The 20,504-nt window shown below is 39.9% G+C and overlaps 2 protein-coding genes across 2 annotated transcripts in view; both read right to left on the bottom strand.

The window, feature by feature from the left end:
* The window catches only part of nckap5l (NCK-associated protein 5-like), a gene marked incomplete at its 3' end in the record, with an annotated part of 54,176 nt that extends 51,409 nt beyond the window's left edge, over positions 1 to 2,767 (bottom strand). The window contains exon 1 of the mRNA XM_079239170.1: positions 2,736 to 2,767. The remainder of the gene's footprint in view (positions 1 to 2,735) is intronic.
* Positions 2,768 to 3,033: 266 nt separating this feature from the next.
* Positions 3,034 to 20,033, bottom strand: kansl2 (KAT8 regulatory NSL complex subunit 2). The gene is made up of 10 exons (XM_079238657.1): positions 20,001 to 20,033; positions 17,038 to 17,295; positions 15,902 to 16,074; positions 15,703 to 15,817; positions 15,291 to 15,454; positions 15,050 to 15,213; positions 13,698 to 13,788; positions 12,811 to 13,064; positions 6,625 to 6,831; positions 3,034 to 3,644 (listed from the first exon to the last, which is right to left on the bottom strand). The coding sequence occupies exons 2-10, from the start codon at positions 17,286 to 17,288 to the stop codon at positions 3,564 to 3,566; spliced, it is 1,500 nt and encodes a 499-aa protein (XP_079094783.1). The 5' UTR covers positions 17,289 to 17,295; positions 20,001 to 20,033; the 3' UTR covers positions 3,034 to 3,563.
* Positions 20,034 to 20,504: the final 471 nt, after the last annotated feature.

Genomic DNA, 20,504 nt, shown 5'->3' with positions numbered 1-20,504 from the left:
CAGCTTCAGATAAAGGTAATATACAACCTCATTTCCAAAAGCACTGGGTCACTGAGTAAAATGTTAGTAAAACTGGATTACAATTATTTAAAAATCTAATAAACCCATATTTTATTCCCAGTAGAAAATGAACCCATCAGAAATTGAAACTGAGACATGTTACCATTTCATGGGAAATATGAGCTCATATTGTATCTGATGGCAGCAACATGTCTATAAAAAGTTGGAACAGAGGCAACAAAATGCTGAAAAAGTAGCTGGTACAAATAAAAAAAAACAACTGGAGGAGCATTTCATAATCAATTAAACTTATTGGTAACAGGTGAGTAACGGGCCATTTCAGAGGCTGAGTCTGTCAGATGTGAAGAAAGCCTGAGGTTCACCAATCTGAATCTAAACATTTGGAACAATTTCACAAACATGAAACTGTGAAAACTTTGAAGGTCCCACCATGAAAAGATTCAGAGACTCAGGAGGAATCTCTGTGTGCATGGGACAAGAATGGATGCTGTGCATCTCGGGGTCTTCAGGCAGCTCTGCATTAAAACCAGACATGATCTTTTACTGGAAATCACTGCACGTACTCACTCTCTGTGAACACAGTTTACCCTGAAATCCACAAATGCTCCAGAAGAAGCTAAATGTGAAGAGGATCCAGAAACACGCCGTCTTCTCTGGACCAAAGCTCATCTAAAATGTTCTGAGTGGAAACCTGGATGAAGATGTGGAATAGTTTGTGGACAGCATGGACGGCGTGTCCTGCAGACTAAAGAGGAGAGGGAGCATCCAGCTTGTTATCAGCCTGCATCTCTGATGGGATGGGGTTGCATTAGTGCCGATGGCGTGGGCAGCTTCCACATCTGGGAAGCTCCATCAATGCTGAAACATCTGCTCCCGTCCAGACAACGTCTCTTTCAGGGAAGACCTTGCAGGTTCCACCATGCTGGACCACATCCTGCATCATCACAGCAGCATGGTGGAACAGGAGAACTGGTCTGCTGCAGTCCAGTTTCACCAGTACAAAACATCTGGAGCATCATGGAAGCAGAAAACCAGTAGAGCAACTGGAATCCTGCATCAGACCAGAATGGGACAAGACTCTGTTCCTCACACTCCAGCATCTGGTTTCCTCACTTCCTCCCAGATGTTTACAGACAGATGTTAAAGGGAGAGGAGATGCTACATGATGCTAAACATCATCCTGGAACTACTTTTTACAGATGTGTTGCTCCATACGATTCACAATCAGCTCACATTTCCATAAAATGGTAAAATGTCTCAGTTTCATCATCTGATATGATGTTTATGTTTTACTGGAAATAAAATATGTTGATGAGATCTGGAAGTAATTTAATTCTACTTTACGCAGTGTCCTGACCTTTTCGTGATTGGGGTTGTAAACTCAAATGTTATCAATATTTTAATCAAATTTAGTTTAAAAAAAAAAACAAACAAACAAGAAAACAAATTCACATGTTTTTAACCATGAATGCCAGAAAATTTGGAATTTTGATTAAAAACCATTAAAAAGCAGCCAACCATTAGGGATCATCTGTTTGGTTCAACACAGATTAGATATTTTCATCTTTTCAGTTATCACTTTATTACATTATCTATTCAACATTTTAGAAACAAATTGAATTTTATACTTAATTTCTTCAATTTCACCAAATTTCCTTAATGCAGAAACTGAAACAAGGAAGAGGTGATCGTACCTCTTAAAGTCACCATGTCTGCATCATCTAAACCTGTAAGAAAATCATTTATTTAATCCATCTTCAGTTATTCTTCATGAACATTTAATCCTCATTAATCTTTCTTAATGAGAATGCATCAGCGTTTCTGAAGCAGCAGCAGAGTTTTATGTCCCAACAGATCTGGGTCATTTCTACAACTGCTTCCTGACAAACATGCAGGTTTAATAAGCTCTGCTGTCAAAATGAGGTTAGAAATTATTCAGACTTCAGATGTGAAGTCAAACTGGTATGTTCTGCTAAAAACACATGAGCCCATTCTTCACCATCATCATCATCATCATCACTGAGAAGCTGAGGACCTGGAGCCTCCTCAGCAGCAGGATCCTCATTTCTCCCATCAGCTGCATTTTTATCTGAATAAGTGTGACGTGCAGAAATAAATTGATTAAATTAAAGTTAAACTAAGGAACAAAAATAAATAAATAAATAAGTAGATTAAATCAAAACCAAATAAAATAAAATGCATATTTTAAATAGTGAAAATAAAATAAGCACGAAAAAACTGAATAAAGATTAAATGCAAAAATAAATCAAACAAATAAAAGCATTGGATTGAAATGATATACTGATCAAAATGTAAACGAAACAAATTGAAATTTTAACTTAAAAACATGAAAATAAAAATAAATGAGAATAAATGAATGTATAAATGGCATTCTGCAGTTCCATGTTGTGGAACATCCAGCCCTGCAGGTTCGGTCTCACACTCGCCGTTTTCCCGGCTGCACAGACCCAGAACTGGACCGGAGCGGGAGGATCCGAGCCCTTCACCCGGAGACCGGTACCGAACCGGGTCCTGTCGGTTCGGGTGAAAAGCGGAACGCCCTGACGGATCGACTCCACCATTCAGGAATTTCAGGCAGCGGTATTCCAGACCTTTTCCTTTCACTCCACCGGGAACCTCACAGCTACAGTACGGTTCGGTGTTCCGGCTAATCTGGACCCTGAGAACCGGATCAGAACCGCATCTGGACTCACCTCAGGCGGCAGAAAGCTGCGTCCGCCGCTCCATGTCGGTGAAAAGCGGCTCAGATGTTCCGTTTTCTGCCTTCAGAGCTGCGGGTCGGCCTCATTGTTGCAGCGCAGACGTCCCTCCTCCTCCTCCTCCTCCTCAGAGCTGCTCATGTTTGGGTTGGAGGAGAACCGATGTCACTCCATGAAAACGCCCCATTTCCACTTTTTTTTTAAGGTGACCCTCAGCCTAAAACATCACGTCACTTCAGATCCAAACAGGAAGAAAGCAGAACTTGTATGAGAAAATATTTTATTTCCAGTTTCCAGATGACATTTAACAGCAGATTAAGGCCTTTCATGACTGAAAAGATAATAAATAAACGTGAACATGTTGCAGAGGACTTTGCTGTGTGGAAACAAGACATGGAAACCACATATTTACACATTTCACCAGGTTTAACTGGACTCTGTCGTCTGGAGAAAATAAATACAACTGGAGGAGAAACGGATAAAAAGATTAGTCGTGTGAGTTAAGACTATTTTATCAGGCTGAAGTTCAAACATTTTTATTCCAGATGAGCTGAAGTGGAGTTACCATGTTTATTAACTTGTAATGAACACAAAGCGGGTCGGGGATCCACTTTCTGAGCTTCGACTCAGCTTATAAAAACTGTCCTCACTCCGTCTGCGCTCTGAGACGTAAAGGAGCAGAGATGCGTTTCTTCAGAGGACGAACGAGACAAGCCGTCCAGTTGTTGGTCTCTCGCACCACATAGTTGAAGTAGAAGTTTCATATTGATGACAAACTGACGAAGACAGCGTGACGCTGCGGGTTTCTGTAGAGCCTCTTCATCACGGAGCAGCCGAGGTGTTGACATCTGGGACCGAACTGTTAGGAGCGTCGTCTTCACCTCCAACCACCTCCGACACCATCTGGAAGAGAAGTCATTACTTTTAGTCAGACGCTGAATGAGAGAAGTGTCTCCACGGTCTCATTCCGTCGCAGGAAGCGTTTGCCTCATATATGAGGAAAGACGTTTCTACACACTTCAGCTTCCTGCAACGATTTACAGATGATTTTTCACAGGTATGAGCTGCAGGAAGGACTCGACTGGAAACAAATCCATTCATTTATTATAAAACTGAATTTATTAAAGACAAGTTTCTATTAAAATACAGCAATTACACAAAAATGTCTAATTAAATCATTTCTTATATTAATAAATATTTTATCTAGAAATCTCTTCAGGTTTATCAAATATATTGCACAAATAAATAAGAGCTGCAACTATGGAGTACTTTTGGAATCGAGTACTCTGTTGATTATTTCTACCAGTAATCGAGTACTCCAACGATTATATTTGAAAATGTGATATTTTGTTGCAGCCGACGTGTGTGTGCACGCCTTGATGTGTGGAGAAAAAATTCTCAACTGATCACGAATTTCTGCCTTTTAAAGGATTTAAAGACAAATTTACGTAGAAAGAAGGACTGACTTGTAAACATGTCCCAAGTATGTAAGAACTAGTCTATGTCTTGGTGGACGACACGCCTGTTAAAAGTGTCTGTTTAATACGGAATAAAAGTTTGCTGCAGGAACAGAGGCTACGCCTGCCGTAAAACATGCGCTTTGACTCTGTGTGTGTGTGCAGGAGAGACAGATGAGGGATGGATTACAAGACTGTTAACGTGCGTTAGCAGCCGACACCTCGCCATGCCTCGTCACTGCTGACTGATATTACAGGTTATAACACTGTAGATTAGAACCGGCCCTGCTGTTGTTGATATGCTGTTGCATGGAGCGGTGAAGCGGGGGTGTTTTCCTTTCAGGCGCTGCAACATTTAGACCTGCTTTACAGCACACACACACTGCACTGCGTTTTCTGCCCTTTTCAGTGTGAAATGGTCCCACACTTGTGACTTTTTCGGTCTTTTCCTCTCCTCTTCTTCATTCTCTGCCATTAGTACGGTGGCCCTGAAGTGTCACAGCAAAACAAAAGCCACAACACAACACATTTAGCCACAACGGAAGTGACTTTTTTTTTATTTTTTATTTATTTCTCGGGACCACCGCAATGTAAATATCATCTGAAGTGAGCAGCGACGTACGGAACATCACGGGAAGTCAGCTGTTTTCAGTCCTGACAGATGATAAACGGGAGATCGTTTGAAAAAGTCACTGATGGTAAAAAGAAATGAAAATGAATAAAATTATTTAAAAAACATTTATTAATGTAAGTATTACCTATCGTTACATATCAACTGTGATATGTACGCTAATCCCTGAAAATATCTTATTTCTCTGTATTGCATTTTAATATTGCTGTGTTGTTATTCAATAAAACAATTATTAAAAATAAAGTAGGCTATCTATAGTTTGTCGCTGTCTTCATTGCGGCATTTAAAGCTCCTGTCTCCAATTTATTGATCTATTTTGACCCATCTAGACCAGTAATGCTCACTAATTTCAGTATGCAATGTCATCAACACTTAAAGTATTTTACTCTGCATCGGATGAGGCTACGTAGCGCAAAATTCCAGTAGATTTTTACATTCCAGTCAAACTCTTATTTAAGCTATCAAAAAAAAAAGACATCCGGGTAAAAGAGTACTTCTGGTCACCCTGAAATCAGCAAAGGTTTGTTTTTTGCTTTGTTTTTTTTTTTTGCATCCCCGTCTTTTCCCACAACCAGTTTTCTGTTTCTGGGACTTTATCAGGCAACAGGCTGAGACGGTCGGTTTGGTCTAAGTAAAAAGCCACATATCACGAACATACAATAACTCCTGATTTACACAGTTGAAACAATAATTATAATGCATACTGACATTATTTTAATCATTTTTTTATTTTTTTACCATCAGTGTTTTCTTCTCAGACTTTTTCAAACGATCTCCCGTTTATCATCTGTCAGGACTGAAAACAGCTGACTTCCCGTGATGTTCCGTACGTCGCTGCTCACTTCAGATGATGTAAACTCCATTGCGGTGGTCCCGAGAAATTTATTAAAAAATTAAAAAAATTTTTTAAAAAATCACTTCCGTTGTGGCTAAATGTGTTGTGTTGTGGCTTTTGTTTTGCTGTGACACTTCAGGGCCACCGTACATTAGAGACCAAAGCAAGGAGAATCTTCAGACAGAAAGCAAACCGCTCGCTGCTGCTGTTTGAGTGTCCGTCATCAGTCCGGGTGAAACAGTCAGACTGTACAGACACACCGTAGGCGACAGATTCTGTTTTTATATATTTTATATGTTTACTGAAACAGTGATGTAGTCCCTCAGAACAGCGCAGTGGTCTGAGAATGCTGCGATGATGCATAAATTAAAATATATCACCACATGATATTAAACAGATCATTTTTTGTACTCTGGTTACCCGAGGAATCGTTGCAGCCCTACAAACAAACTTACTTTGCCTCGTATGTTTACTAAATTCGTGTTAGTTTTTATGAATTAACAGACGGTTTTTAGTAAATGGTTACTAACTGGTTAGAAACTGGTTAGTGAAGAGAACATTACTAGAACGTTGCTGTTCAGCATTTGCATGAAAAATATGTCAATAAAAACGATTTAAACGTGATCAAACGTGATTAAACGCATTCGGCTGGATTTCTGATCTGGATTATATTCCTAGGAAAAAACTCGCCTGTGTGGAACTTCAGGAATCTACCGGCCGTACAGGATGTGATCAGAAAAGCTGATTCATGACGATCACATCGTGTCAATCTGAGCTGTTCAAATCAAACCAAGCTGTAATAAAATGATTAAGTTCATGTGAAGTGAAAAGTCTGTGTCCTCTTATCTGCAGCGAACAACCAGAGACTGGAAGGTGAATTTTCTGAAAAGAAAGATTTCTGCGTTTTATCGAAGCCATCCTGTGATGTGGATCAGATAGGATCAGAAACAGGAAGTTGACCTGGTCACCCATGATGGCATCCACATCTCGCTCTGAAAGCTCCTGTCCTGAGGTGTCCAGGTCCACCTGGTCTGGGTCTTCTCCAGTCAGGATATCCATCGGGGCCTCAGCGATGGCTCTGATGGTCTGGTCCTCGAGGGCGAGTGCCGTGTCAAACTGCAGGGGGGAGGGGGGGCCCTGCATGCCATCCCCTTCAACATCCAGGTCCTGCAAAGTCCAGAATAAAGAATGAAAATGTTCAAGTTCTGTCAGAGGATGCTGATGGAGGAAAATATGTCACCTTTTCATTCATGACACAGTTTTAATTGTTAATAAGAAATTTATCCTGCCGAGAGTTCACATCAGTACAAGAAACGTGTAGTTTCTCACATCCAGACGCGTTTACACCTTCTGCAGTTCATACTGGTTTGCCCCAAACATCTAGTTTCCATCTGATATCAGCCCTGCTGGAGCAGCTTTCCTGCATGTCACTGCATGAGCGCTCACATCTACCAACTTCCAGTCGTTTCACAGGGAAATGGAAAAAACACTGAACCACAGATGTTACCTGGAGTGTTTTCTGAACCACACAATGCCGTTTAAAACCCCTCGTTTCTGCTCGACAGGGTCCATGTTCTCATCAACAGGATATGAGATAGCGCTGTGACCATATGCTTTTGTCCCGATTTGATTCAGATTTTTTTGGGTGCAGATTCCATTTAACTAGCAATTCTCACAATTTTTCAATGTTTCTGATTTTTGTAGATTAGAAACAACAAAAAAAATGTACAAAACTTTTTTTCCTCATCATTTTTGTTGATTTCAATTAAGAAAAACAACACAGCAGCCAGACCATCATTCTGTTGCTCTAACGCCCAAGAAGACACACGACATAGATGATATTATGGGGTGGGAAGGGAGTTAAAAATAAACCAAAAAAAAGCCTGTAGCACTTCATGGAAGGACCTGCGTCCAACTGGACAGTCCAACAGCATCTTCCTACAATGTCCTCGACTGTTTGATTTCATGCTTGTGTTGTTCTCACTCGTACATAAGTCGCCTTGGATAAAAGAGTATGCTAAATGACTGTAGAGTAGAATAGAAAGTAAAAAGATCAATATAAAACAATACAAATGACAAAAAAAATTCAAAATGAAAAAAAAAAAAAAAAATCATTTTAAAATTGTGAAGCAAAAAATCCCAATTTTCATCTTTTCGATTCGACTCCACCTCTAACATGAGAGCCGAGTGGCAGGATATGCATGTTGAGGCCTGACGGCAGGTATACTACCAACTACATACAAGTAAACATGACTAAAAACTAGAGAGGTGTATCATCTGAGGCCTTTTCGCCTCATGTGGTTACTTATTTACACCTGATCCTGTTATAAAATCACACATCATTACAGTGAACATGTGTTTAGTAAATCAGACAAGTGTCAGACTGATCAATGTCTGCATTATGTTTCTTCCAAACATCCAACATGTTATTAGTGTTCAGTGTGAAACAGGAACTGCAGCAAAGATGGTGCAGTTGCTGAACTTAAAGCAAAGAGTAAAACATAAAGGGGAAGTGAAACTGAGGAGCAGAAACAGGAAGAGTGGAGCGAAACTGCAACAGAGATTCAGGAAGAAGCTACTGAGAGCGAGAGAGAAAAACATGGAGGCTTTTTTTCTGCTTTTCCAGCAGAAACCTGCATTTCTATTCCAGGCTAAAAACGGGTGAAAACATCCATCAGTGTCTCCAGAACTTCACAGCAACAGCTTGTTCTCTTTCCACATGAAACTCAGGATTTTACAGCAGCTGCTCTAAAAAGGTGCAACAAAAGTTGTCATATTTTTACTTTTCTTTAAACACATCAGAAATTATTTAAAATGTGAATATAATTATTTATAATAACATTAACTTATTATATTTCAGCCTTTTTACTGCAGATTTATTCAGCAGAGTGAAGCTGAAACAGTTAAACTCATCATCATCATTGGATGTGGATGTTAGGGCTGTGAGAAGATGCTTTTGTCCCGATTCAATTCGATTCAGATTTTTTTGGGTGGCGATTAGTTTTAAATTGCAATTTTCACAATTCTTTGGTAATGCTAAGTTTTGTAGATTAAAAACAAAATAAATGTACAAAACTTTTTTTTTTGCTCGTCGTTTTTCTTGATTTCAATGAGGAAAAAACAACACAGCAGCCAGATCATCATTCTGCTGCTATAATGCCCAAGCAGACAAGTAAAAAGATCAATAAAAACAATAAAAATGACAAAAATTTTATTATGGATTATTTTTAATTGTTTGGGGGAAAAAAAAAAAAAAAGAAAAAAAAAAAAAGATTTTAACAAAAAAAATCTATTTTAAAATTGTGAAGCAAAAAAAAAAAAATCCAGATTTCTGATTTTTCGATTAGATTTTCCCACCCCTAGTAACCAAAAGGCCTCCATGTCAAATCATCTGCTCTGTTATGTCATTTCAGACCTTCCCGTCCGTCACCACGCTGCAGCGCTACAGGAAGGTCATCTCCACTTCCAGACACTGGATAACTGTCATGGAGGAGACTGTAGATGGTCGATGTGAGACATTTCTCCATCCTGCGTCTAAGGAGGAGGAAGGAAAGCTGGAGTTGTATCAGGTAGCGTGCAGGAGCACCGCGACCGGCCAGCAATGCATTAAAACGGCTGTGAACGAACAAAAGAACAACGAACTCAGGAGGACGAGTGGAAGTTGCACTGACAGCTGTGATGGCGTGCCTGAATTCCTGGAGACCGACACATGGCAGCATCAGCTTATTTTCCAGGAATTTGCTCAGGTCTGGTTGGAGAATGTCATCAGAAAGTCCAGAAGCACGTTACAGAGGAAACCAGACCAGCTGGAGGAAACGGTGTAAATATGAAAAAATAGTTTCTGTTGCGTTTGTTTAATGCAAATATTTTTCTCCTGATAGCCAAGACCTGAGAACGATAAGCAGATGACTAAAGGCTCGGGCACTGTTGATCTGTGTCTTCATACAGTTTCTACTGTTAGAAACAAATTGTGTTTTGTTGGTCTTTATGCTGCTGCATCTGTTGATTCGGTCATTTCACATCATTTTGGCCTCTTAGTCTGACACCTGAGGTAGGGCTGGGCGATATATGGAGTATACTCGAGATATCGTGGCTAGTCCCCTGTGCGATATAGAAAATGCCTATATTCGTCATATTCGAGTATCCTGTTGACACGCTGGTGTTTTTAGCTGTGGGCGGGGTTTCCCCCCTCCTCCTCAACTCTCTGCACCGCTTTGCAGAGAGAGTTAAAGCAAGCGCACCTAGTTACATACATAACGTGAGCTACGTCATGAGAGGCAGCGTGTAGCCACTGTTGCCAACTTGATCTGGCGACTTTTTTTGGTGAAAAGCGACAAATCTAGTGACTTTTACTGGAGTTATTGGAGACTTTCCTGGTGTTTTGGCGACTGACTTTAAAGCACATATTGTAAAGTTATTGTCAGGAATGAGAGTCTCTCCCCGTCCTAAAGCACTCAGTCGCTCCGGCTGCAGCTGCAGCCAGTCAGAGGAGCAGAGAGGACACCTGCACGACTCCACCTACAGTCACAATGAACAGCCAAATCCGCCACTGATCCCGCTCCGGATTACAGAGTGGGACCTAAATTACAAAGTTTGTCACGTCACGCAAAATAATTAATTCTATTTGATTACATTCACAACCTCTGTCACTTACTCACCTCATCCACTGTGTGTGTGACACAAGCATATTTATCTAGCTCGTCATGTCTCTACAAAGTACAGAAAGCAGTGGGAATCAAATCCTGAATTAAAAACTGGCTGAAGCCGTTTATTGGAGACGATACGAGGACATTCTGCCTGTATTATAAGACTGATTTCTACGCTAAACTCTGCGATTAAAAAAAAATACACGACAACTCAAAAACATATCCATAAAGCAAAGCCTTATAATAGTTCATCATTTGAAAAGTCCCCCCCGAGAGCACCTATTTTCATACGTTGCATTTATTACATCATGCAAAGTCACTTTATTTTGTTTTAAAATGACATGTTTCTGCCACTGCTTTAACTGTTCATTAAATACGGTTTTGATCAGTTTGCTTCGTTACAATTTCATCCTTTTGGCATAAATGTTTAAAATCAGCACATCTTGATGCAGTATGAACAATTATGTTTTAATGGAGACACAAAATCATCTTACTGATGCGATTGTATGCACCAAAGCATTAATTCAAGGCTGAGGTAAATATCGAGATATATATCATATATCGTGACATGCCATAAAAATATCGGGATATTACTAAAAGGTCATATCGCCCAGCCCTACCTGAGGCTAAAAAAACGATTTGATGTTGACTCAGATTGGAAAGAGTTGAGCTTCTACATGCAGTGTTATTAAAGAAAAACTGGCTTGTAGTTTTACTACTTAAACATGTTTTTATGTTTTAACACCACAGACTTTAACACCAAAGAGATGGGCAGAGCCTCCCTGACGTCACCCGTAGGTTTCTGAAGAGCTGAATTGAAACTCGGTGGGCAGTTCCTACCATCACCATCTTGGCAGAAGCATGCGTCGTCTCACACGGAAAATACAAATATGAGCAAAGAGGTGGCGCTGAGAGGGGGCTGTGAGCGTCATGGTGGATGATTGACATCAAGCGAACTCTGAGCTTTCGTTAGCTAAGAGCTAACCGAGCTAATCTGGAGATAACAGGAGCTAACCAGCTAACGGAGGTAAGTGGGCTAAAGCTAAGTCACGTTGCTAACCGGCTAAAAACCGCGGTTGTTCTACGTTCTTCTGACTTGAAGCGGGAGACCTGTCAATCAAAAGGACACAACCCTAAATATGCCAAATTTCAAGATTAAATTACTTTTAAATGGGCAAGTTAGAAAAAAAATCACTCCTCCCACAGTTGTCATGAAGGTTAACCTGACCTATAAACCGAAAATGTATTTTTGAACCAGGCTGTAAACATGTTTATTTCTGCTGTAAACATGTTTATTTCTGCTGTGAAGTTGGTCTTTTTAACATGGGAGTCTATGAGGATTCGCTCTGTTTTGGAGCCCCTAGTGGATGAAGGGGGGAACCACAGTTTTATGCATTTCCGCATAGGCTTCACTTTTAACCGCCAGAGGCTCCGTCCATCTTTCATATACGGTCTATGTTTAACACACTCAGAAGAAACGCCTGTCAACAATAAACTTCTCAGCTGTGTGTTTTTCTACCGTTTTTTTGCTTAAAGGGGTGCTATTATGGTATTTGGAGTTTTCTGAGATTTCTACAGTGTTACAGTCATCAGACATGTGAACGGCACTGTGTTTTTTATCACCTAAACGCATGTTTGAGTTTGCGTTTGAGTTCCAGCACGCTCTCTGTTCGGTTTCCACGAAAAACGCGTCGTTTTAGAAAGTTTTTTCTACTTGGAAATCCTTGTGACGTCCCGAGGGGATAAGGTTCGGTGATTAGTTACCTTCTACTGGTTAACAAGGGCATGTACAAATACATCAGGCGGGTGGAAAACGTCGGATAAAGTTCTTTCCAACGATGGCTGGTGAGTTTACCAAAGAGAGACATCCTGCTGCATTCGTTGCTGTGGGTTGCTGTTTTCCACTTCGTTTTCAGGGTCTGATTCAGGTTCCAACATGTAGGGCTGTATGTTATGTGTTGACATTGTATTTTGTAGTTTTTATTGAGTTCATATGAGTCTAATCCTTCTGTTTATGAGATGTTACAATGACGGCCAAAGCAGGTGCGGTGCGCGCTCCCAATGAAGCGCAGTGGCAGGAGGCGGGGCTTAATGCGGAAGAGTCTCAATCCACTCGTTTTGCCCGCAGGCTGATCTGACAGCCTACGGAGAGGGTCGGTCTGAAGTAAATAGAGCGATTTGTGACAATAACTCGATCAATCCCAGCCCTTCTGGGCTCAGAAATAAAAATAAATTAGCCTGAAATGCACATAATAGTTCCACTTTAACATCTTTCCAGATCCTTAAATGAAGCATCTTGAATTGTCGAGGCCATTAAAAACAGAGTCAGAGATGATTTAGACGCTCTGAAGCAAACAAGGATGAGAGATCCTGATAATCAAACATGACCTTCTACACAAGTACAGAGTAAACTACAGAGTAAAACCGGTTTTATCTGGTCCTCAGAGTGAAGGGCAAAAGGCAGAAGTGTGTTCTTTTTCGTAACATGGTGTGTACATACGTCGCTGAACTCCAGGGGGAGGCTTTCTGTGGGCTGAAGCTCCGCTGCACTCAGATACATGTCTTTGCTTGTAATGGTGAACTGCTCCTGCGGCGGAGGTTCCTGCTCCGGCTGGTACATGGGTGGAGGCAGAGTGAGGTGGAGTGGGCAGCGGGGATCATCGGACTGGCCCATGTGTACAGTACGGTCACATGGGACATCTTTTAGACCTGGACACATCTTGAAGAGCACCTGATTGCTGTCCTGGTAAATATCTGAGCATCTGCAGGTCAAAGAAAAACTTCCACAAAGTAGAAAACTGCATAGGAAAACATTTCTTCTAAAATACTGAACAAGTGGATCAGGACCAAGTTCATTGTTTTGTTTTGTTTTTTTACATGTTTACAATCGCGTAAGGGATTTTTTTCTATCTAAAGGTTCACCTTTATGAAGCCTGGGATCATTAAGGTGAACTTTAGGTGAATAAAACCAAGTTCTGCACATTTTGGCCCCTTTAAACTGAGCAAACAATGAAAGTCCAGCTGAAATGAATGAAATGAAATAAAAAATACTTGATTAATCAGATAAGATAATAAAAAAAGATATAAAGGCACCAGTTTACACTAAAAGAAGTCTGACTGGAGATTTTGTTCCTTCCAACTGAACTGATTAGTCCCTTTTTAACTCTGGGGAAAAATCAACAGACCACAGGAAGGAGTTTACTTTAGGCTCCTTTGGAAACTAGCAGCTACCTCAAGCTGCAGCTTTTGATTGGGGCCGAGGTGAAAAGAGTTGAACAACAGTTCCTTTCAGCAGAGGCTGAAACCTTCTTAAATCAAAGAGGTGAAATATTTGGTTCCTGTCAGCACGTTATCTGTAGGGGAAAAACTGAAAACATGGAAAGATACGCGACAGACAGTGTCGGGCCATCGGCAGGCAGGGGTTGGTACATCTACTTCCCTCCATGAAGGAAATGCATTTTTCATTCAGTGTTCTTGTCTGAAGATATAACAGTAAAAAAAAAAATCTTTCACAGCCAAATAAAAACATTTTATACTCTAAGTTAGAAACACAAATCCATCGACGACAGGTCTGCAAACGAGGTCAGATATTATTAACTATCATTAGACATTAGGGCTGAGCGATATGATGATAAATCCTTTGGACGATAGAAAATGTCTATCATTTCATATGAGGCCCTATCGTTTACGCCACGGTAAGGAGCTTTACTGCAGTATTTTACATCAAGCTGCACTAGTTCCCCTGGAAGGAGATCACTGCTGCCGTTGCCAAGAACATCTGACACATAACTGATGACTGACACAACATTATACCGTTTTATATCATTATGGGGATATAAAATGAGCTATATCGAGATATGAGATTTTGGTCATATCGCCCAGCCCTATTAGACACCATTTTTCGTAGTCTTCTATGTATTAATAGACTTTACAGCAATGCTACATGTATGTAGAAGCGCTTTAGAACTAAAAAGATGAGCTGCAAAACTAAAGAGTGATGTGGTGATCGTACATGTTTTTGGTACAATTAATGTCAAAAAAATTATTTTGATTATTATTTGTCAATTACCATCCATCCATCCTCTACAGTTTTATCCGGGGTCGGGTCGGGGCCACAGCCTAAGCAGAGAAGCCCAGTCTTCCCTCTCCCCAGCCACATCTGCCAACTCTGTGGGGGGGGGGGGGGGGGGGGGGGGGGGGGATCCTGAGGCGTTCCCAGGCCAGCCGAGAGATATAATCCCTCCAGCGTGTACTGAGTCTTCCCCGGTGTCTCCTCCCAGAGGGACGTGCCTGGAACACCTTACCAGGGAGGTCCAGGAGGCATCCTGACCAGATGCCCGAGCCACCTCAACTGGTTCCTCTCGATGCGGAGGAGCAGCAGCTCTACTCTGATCTCCTCCCGGATGACCGAGCTCCTCACCCTATCTCTAAGGGAGAGCCCGGCCACCCTGCGGAGGAAATATTTCAGCTGCCTGTATATGAGATCTCGTTCTTTCGGTCACAACCCACAGCTCATGACCATAGGTGAGGGTAGGAACGTGGATCGACTGGTAAATCGAAAGCTTCGCCTTCTGGCTCAGCTCCTTCACCACAACAGACCGGCGCAGAGTCCGCATTACTGCAGACGCTGCACCGATCCACCTGTCCATCTCACGCTCCATTTCACAACACTATAAATAAATCTCCTGTAAAATCGATGCAATGTCAGACCTGGAGACATTGTTTTATTTTGTTCCCACCTGTGTGACCCCCTCCGTTACAGCCTGCCTCCTCTCCCTGAGCTGCCGATGCAGCAGGGCCTCGACGCCATACCGTCGGCGGTATCGCCGCAGAGCTTTCAGCTTCTTCAGATTCTCCCTCTCTTTCATGGACAGCCCTTCAGGCCCCGTCAGCAGACCGCTTCCTTATATCAGCATAAGCAGAATACAGATTATCAATTACAGGCCACTTTAAACACACGTTATCTGCATGTTTATTCACCTAGAGTTTCATGTTCCACTTTGCGATTATGCAGATATCTGCGTTTTTTCTCTTTCAGCAGGTGCTGAAGGCGCTTGAACTGGTCGATGTAGAGGGACTGGAGTCTAATCAGTTTCTCCCGTGTGATCAATGCCACTTCCTCTGCTGTGTAAACGCCTGCATGTCTGCAAATACGGGTGTAAAATGAAACAATCAATTATTTACACTATAATAACCATTTTATTCTCACTACAGTAATGATTTTTGGAGTTAAAAAGTCATTTATAAAACACTTTTATAGTAACAGAAATTATACTTATATGTTATTAAAAATGAATAATCATGAAATAATAATAATAAAGATGCTCATTGACAGGGTGGCATCAACAACTTAATGACGATTTGACTTTCTGCAGTGAAATAATTAACTTACTTCAGAGGATCTTCATGATCACTGTCAACACTGTCAGCCTCGCTATCAGGATCTCCTCGCCATGTCTGGTCGAGTACCAGCGGTCCCTGCTCCTCCTCGCTCACACTGTCTTCATCTGGCAGGAGTAAAACAAGAGAATAATCTATTTAAACCTGCATATTTACAGACACGTATCCTGGGTTCAACAGAAATACTCTACCTAGAATGCGATTAGCTTCAGAGCGTCCTCCATCCACACCGTGAATGTCGGCGCGGTTGTAGCCGCTGAGCTGAGATAACAGAACCTCTGGGGATGGACCGGAAGAGGCCTTTTTCATCTGAGCTCGGAGAGCCATGGCGTTCCTTCGAGCATGTTCCGCACAGAACGTTACTCTAAAAAACGGAGATCAGAAAGAAAGATTGAAGTCGGCTGCACAGTGATAGTCTTTACTCTGACATCTGTGTACATTTATTTTATTTATTTATTTTTTTTGGCTGTTACAGCTAGTGGACTGAATTTTGAATATGGCTGCACGATTCTGGATAAAATGAGAATAACCTTTTTTTTTTTGCTTAGAATTGAGATCACTATTCTCTCACGATCTTTTTCCAATTCATATATTTATTGCACATATTACCAGCTGGCGGTCTGAGTGCGAAATGCGGTACATTTGTGGGTTTTTTTTTTGTTTTTTTTAAAATCGTTGTCATTTGAAAATGAGATTGTATACAAGTATGAATAAAGATTGCGCTTTTTTAATTATTAATTGTGCAGCTCTAATTTTGATAATAACTATATTCAAGATTTTTTTTTTTTTTTTTTTAAAATCAATGACATCTTTTTTTCACTCAGATGCTTCGATACTATCTTGACGCACCTTTTGGAGACTTCCATGGCCAAAAATGGCATTAAAATTACATATTTTAATCTCCCGTCATTTAATTTAGAATACTAGTGATGTGTGACATTTACCAAAGGGAGTATCTGACACTAAATATAAATAATACTAACGCAGTTTAGATAAGTTCTTTTGTTGATCTCTGACATATCAAAGACTCACCACTAAAACCCATCCCCCTGATATTATATGGAAAATAATAACTTTTTTTTTTAAAATAAGCAATTAATAATTTACATAATTAAATTGGCATTTAAACAATTAAAAGTCTTATAAAGGCTGAATGGTGATTTTGAGCAAATCTAAAATATTTTTGCAAATCACTTGGAACTAAGTATAAAAAAATTTGATGATTTCAAAGTGTTTTTCCAACAAAGGTTAGCAAAGCGCAGTAATTCTGATGAGTCAAAGCTGGGGTAAAAACAAAAACCCGGTGAAAATATGACTGCGCACCCACCCGTCTTTTCTCTCTGCTTTAGGAGCAGCATTGGGGCAGCGCTTGCCGTTCTTGGCGGAAACGTAGCTGCACTGCTTATACGGCGCATTCTTGTCCTCCAGAATGTGTTTGATGCAGAAATCCAGGCCTTCCAGACGAGGCTGTGAACATGGTCGTTGGGAGAAGGAGCAGGCCTGCGGCTCCAGAGGTCGAGGTGTTTGGGTCACCCGGCTACGACTGGAGGGCAGAACATGTATTCGTATTCTGTTCATTTCAAGCCTGGAGAAAAACAAACAGAAAAATAATTCAACCAAATATTTACCTTCAATAAGCAAAGGTATTTATTTACTGTTGTAAAGTGACTGAATTTGTCCCAGTGTAGTTGGCAAAGCCACATTTGAAATGAAAAATGTTCAAATAAAACTGAACAGCAGGATATTGGCCCTTTCAAACCAAACATATCTGAATATTACCATTTGACAAAGCACAAATGCATAAAACAAAGTTTTTTCCTTTTTTGTTGAATTAGTTTGCATTTTACTTGTTTTTAATAAAAAAAAAAAGCAAAATATGTCATTCAAGTTTAATATGTGGAAATACTTATCAAATATTCAGTAAGGCGAAACAAAAACTTCTGACTGTTAATTCTGATATTTGAGGCAAAAAAAAGCAAAAAACTGCACAGTTATTAAAAATACAAACATTTTTTTGTTGTTTAAACCCACAAACCAGGAAAAAAAGGGCACAAAACTGCTAGATTTCCACCATTCTCCTGCTTCAATTCCTCCCAATTATAATTCAAGCAAGGTTTTGCTATGACTTTATGCTGATATACAACTGACACATCTATCGCCATCTGGCCAATAAGCTGCTTACTGGGTAAAAGAAAGTTAGCTGATGGAAGCAGAAGAGATCAGAATTTATCAAACCAAACCACACAAAAAATTCTGACTCACCTGACAGTGGAAACAAGACAAAAGATACCAAAGAAAACCCTGAAAGAGCTGAAGCTCCAAAGCAGAGACTTTCCTGAGTTGTGTCAGAAAAAGAAAATTCTGCTGACAGAAAAATACACCAAAAGACATGTGGAAGACTCCCCAAACATCTAGAAGAAAGTCCACTAGTCTGGTGTTTCTTAATCCTGGTCCTCTGGGACCACCGCCTGGAAGGAACAGTAGTCTGTAACTATGTGGGGTAAATTCTAATTAGTAGCTTACCCTCCAGGCAATCTATTAAAGGGCTTTCCAGACATTTATATCCAGTCCAGGAAGTTTACAATCTACGAAAACCTTTAAAGGTTCAGTGTTTGTTTCAATGTAAATATTTTCTTTCTGGAAAGCTAAAACTTGGGAATGACATGCAGATACTATTCTCCAGTAATTTATCTGAAGCGCCTCATATCCCAATGGGAACATTGGGGGACAACTTGGGGGTTTTAGTGTCTTGCCCAGGGACACTTCGGCAATTGATCTCCCAACTTTCCAGATGGAAGACAATTGGTCTTCCTGCTGAGCCAGCCCGCCCAGATGAGAAACGGTCACTGTGTGTTATTTCTGTCAGTGTTAGTACTGTCAGTAAAAAGTTCTCTTTTAATATTTTCATTGTCCTTTATAGTGCTATAGCTATTGAGCCATTTTCCCCATAATATTTAGACAACAAGGACTGTGCTTAAAGTACAATTTCTAAATATACTGAGTGGGATTAAAATGATAAAAATACTTCATGCAGTTTTACCTTTTTTTTTTTTTTTTTAAAAGAAAATCAGGCAGGCCAAAAAAATAACACAAACGTATTGGTTGAGGTTTAATTTTTTAGATACTGTGTTTTATTGTTGAGTGATGACAGTAGTACTACTTAACAGTCATTTACTACACCAGACAACTAAGGTCAGATGCTGCAAACTAAGTGTATGACTGGTCAGTATTTAGAGTTTTTTAAGATTATTTCTAGATTAAAGACAAGATAATATTGGTAAGTGTTATGGACCAGGCCTAATGCTGTGAAAAACATATTTCACAGAGAAAAAGTGTAATATTAATACACTGTTAAATTAGTCTGGTAATAAGCTAAATAAGTCTAAATGTAGGATTTTTTTTTTGTTTTTAACCCTTTCGTGCATAGTGGCCCTTTAGTGGGCACCTATTTATAAGCTTTTTTTCTTGCATATTCATGAATGAGGAGGGTATTTTTGTAAATAAACCACTTCAGTGTTTTTGTTGTTTTTTTTTTAATAAAAATGTGAAAAAAGTTGTATTGTTTTATTACTAATTCATACATGAAAGGGTTAATGAACTTTAAGTATATGTATTTACTTTTCAGTGTAATTTTTAATGTCCAGTTATGAGGCTTGAAGTTCATAAAAGTGTCTCCATGGCACTTTGAATTGGGCAAATGTGGATTTGATTTAGACCTTGCTGTGCTTGTTTTTTTGTCATTTCTGTGCTATAAAACTATTAATCTACAGATCAATTTCTAGATCTACAAGTATCAGCCATGTTTCTGTCCCATGTTTGCATGACAAACTGACAGCAAGTCATTAAGGGAGAACCACCACTTATTTTGTTCCACTTAAAGCCCTGATATGTGTGTGTGTGTGTGTGTGTGTGTGTGTGTGTGTGTGTGTGTATATATATATATATATATATATATATATATATATATATATATATATATATATATATATACATATATATATATACACATATATATATATGTCCAGTATGTAAGTACCAGCCACGCGCCAGCCCTTTCCACGCGCTTTCAACCCGCCTCTTTTCACTGCGTCACTGCTTCAGTTAAGTAGCGGCCATCTTGGTTTGTCCGTTTACAACACGAGCTAACAGCTAATCTAAGCAACTTGCAGCTAAAATTGAGTGTGTTTTTTTTAGTATATACCCGCAGATGAGCGTCCATCCTGGTATTAACTGAATGTATTGACTTATATAATGAACAAACTCTTATGTTTTATGGTGAAAACGGCTTACCGCCTCTCTGTGGTCCGCCCAGTCGAGACGCTCCAAGGCACAGTCCGGAGGTTTTACAGCGTCGCTGCTGCAGTCCCGGAAAGCATAAACCCCTCCCCTTCAGACCTCTGATTGGTCAGAACGTCTCACTCCAAGGTCGTTCATTGGTCAATTCAGTTGCTACTCATGATGACACTTAAACCAAGCTTTCTCATACGCCCACAAGATAATTAGTTAAAAAGAAACAATTAAATACTTTTAATAAGAATTTTCTTAAAATATTTATTGACTTTAAAGATAAAGCAACCACATTATATCAAAAAGAACAATGCTCACATGTAACTTTTGAAATAGCAAAAAAAAAAAAAAAAAAAAAAAAAAAATTCAAGACCTGAGTGTCAATAAAAACACCTAGACATGAAGAAACGTGAAATTTCGGCCATTTTTGCATTGCTAGGTTGCATGAGTGTCTTCAGTTTTTCTTACAAATGGGTTTACTATGATTTTTATTTTTCATCTTCCTTT

Source organism: Telmatherina bonti (assembly GCF_933228915.1).
Source record: "Telmatherina bonti genome assembly, chromosome: 4".
Classification (NCBI taxonomy): Eukaryota; Metazoa; Chordata; class Actinopteri; order Atheriniformes; family Telmatherinidae; genus Telmatherina; species Telmatherina bonti.
This window is presented reverse-complemented; position numbering and strand designations above follow the sequence as displayed.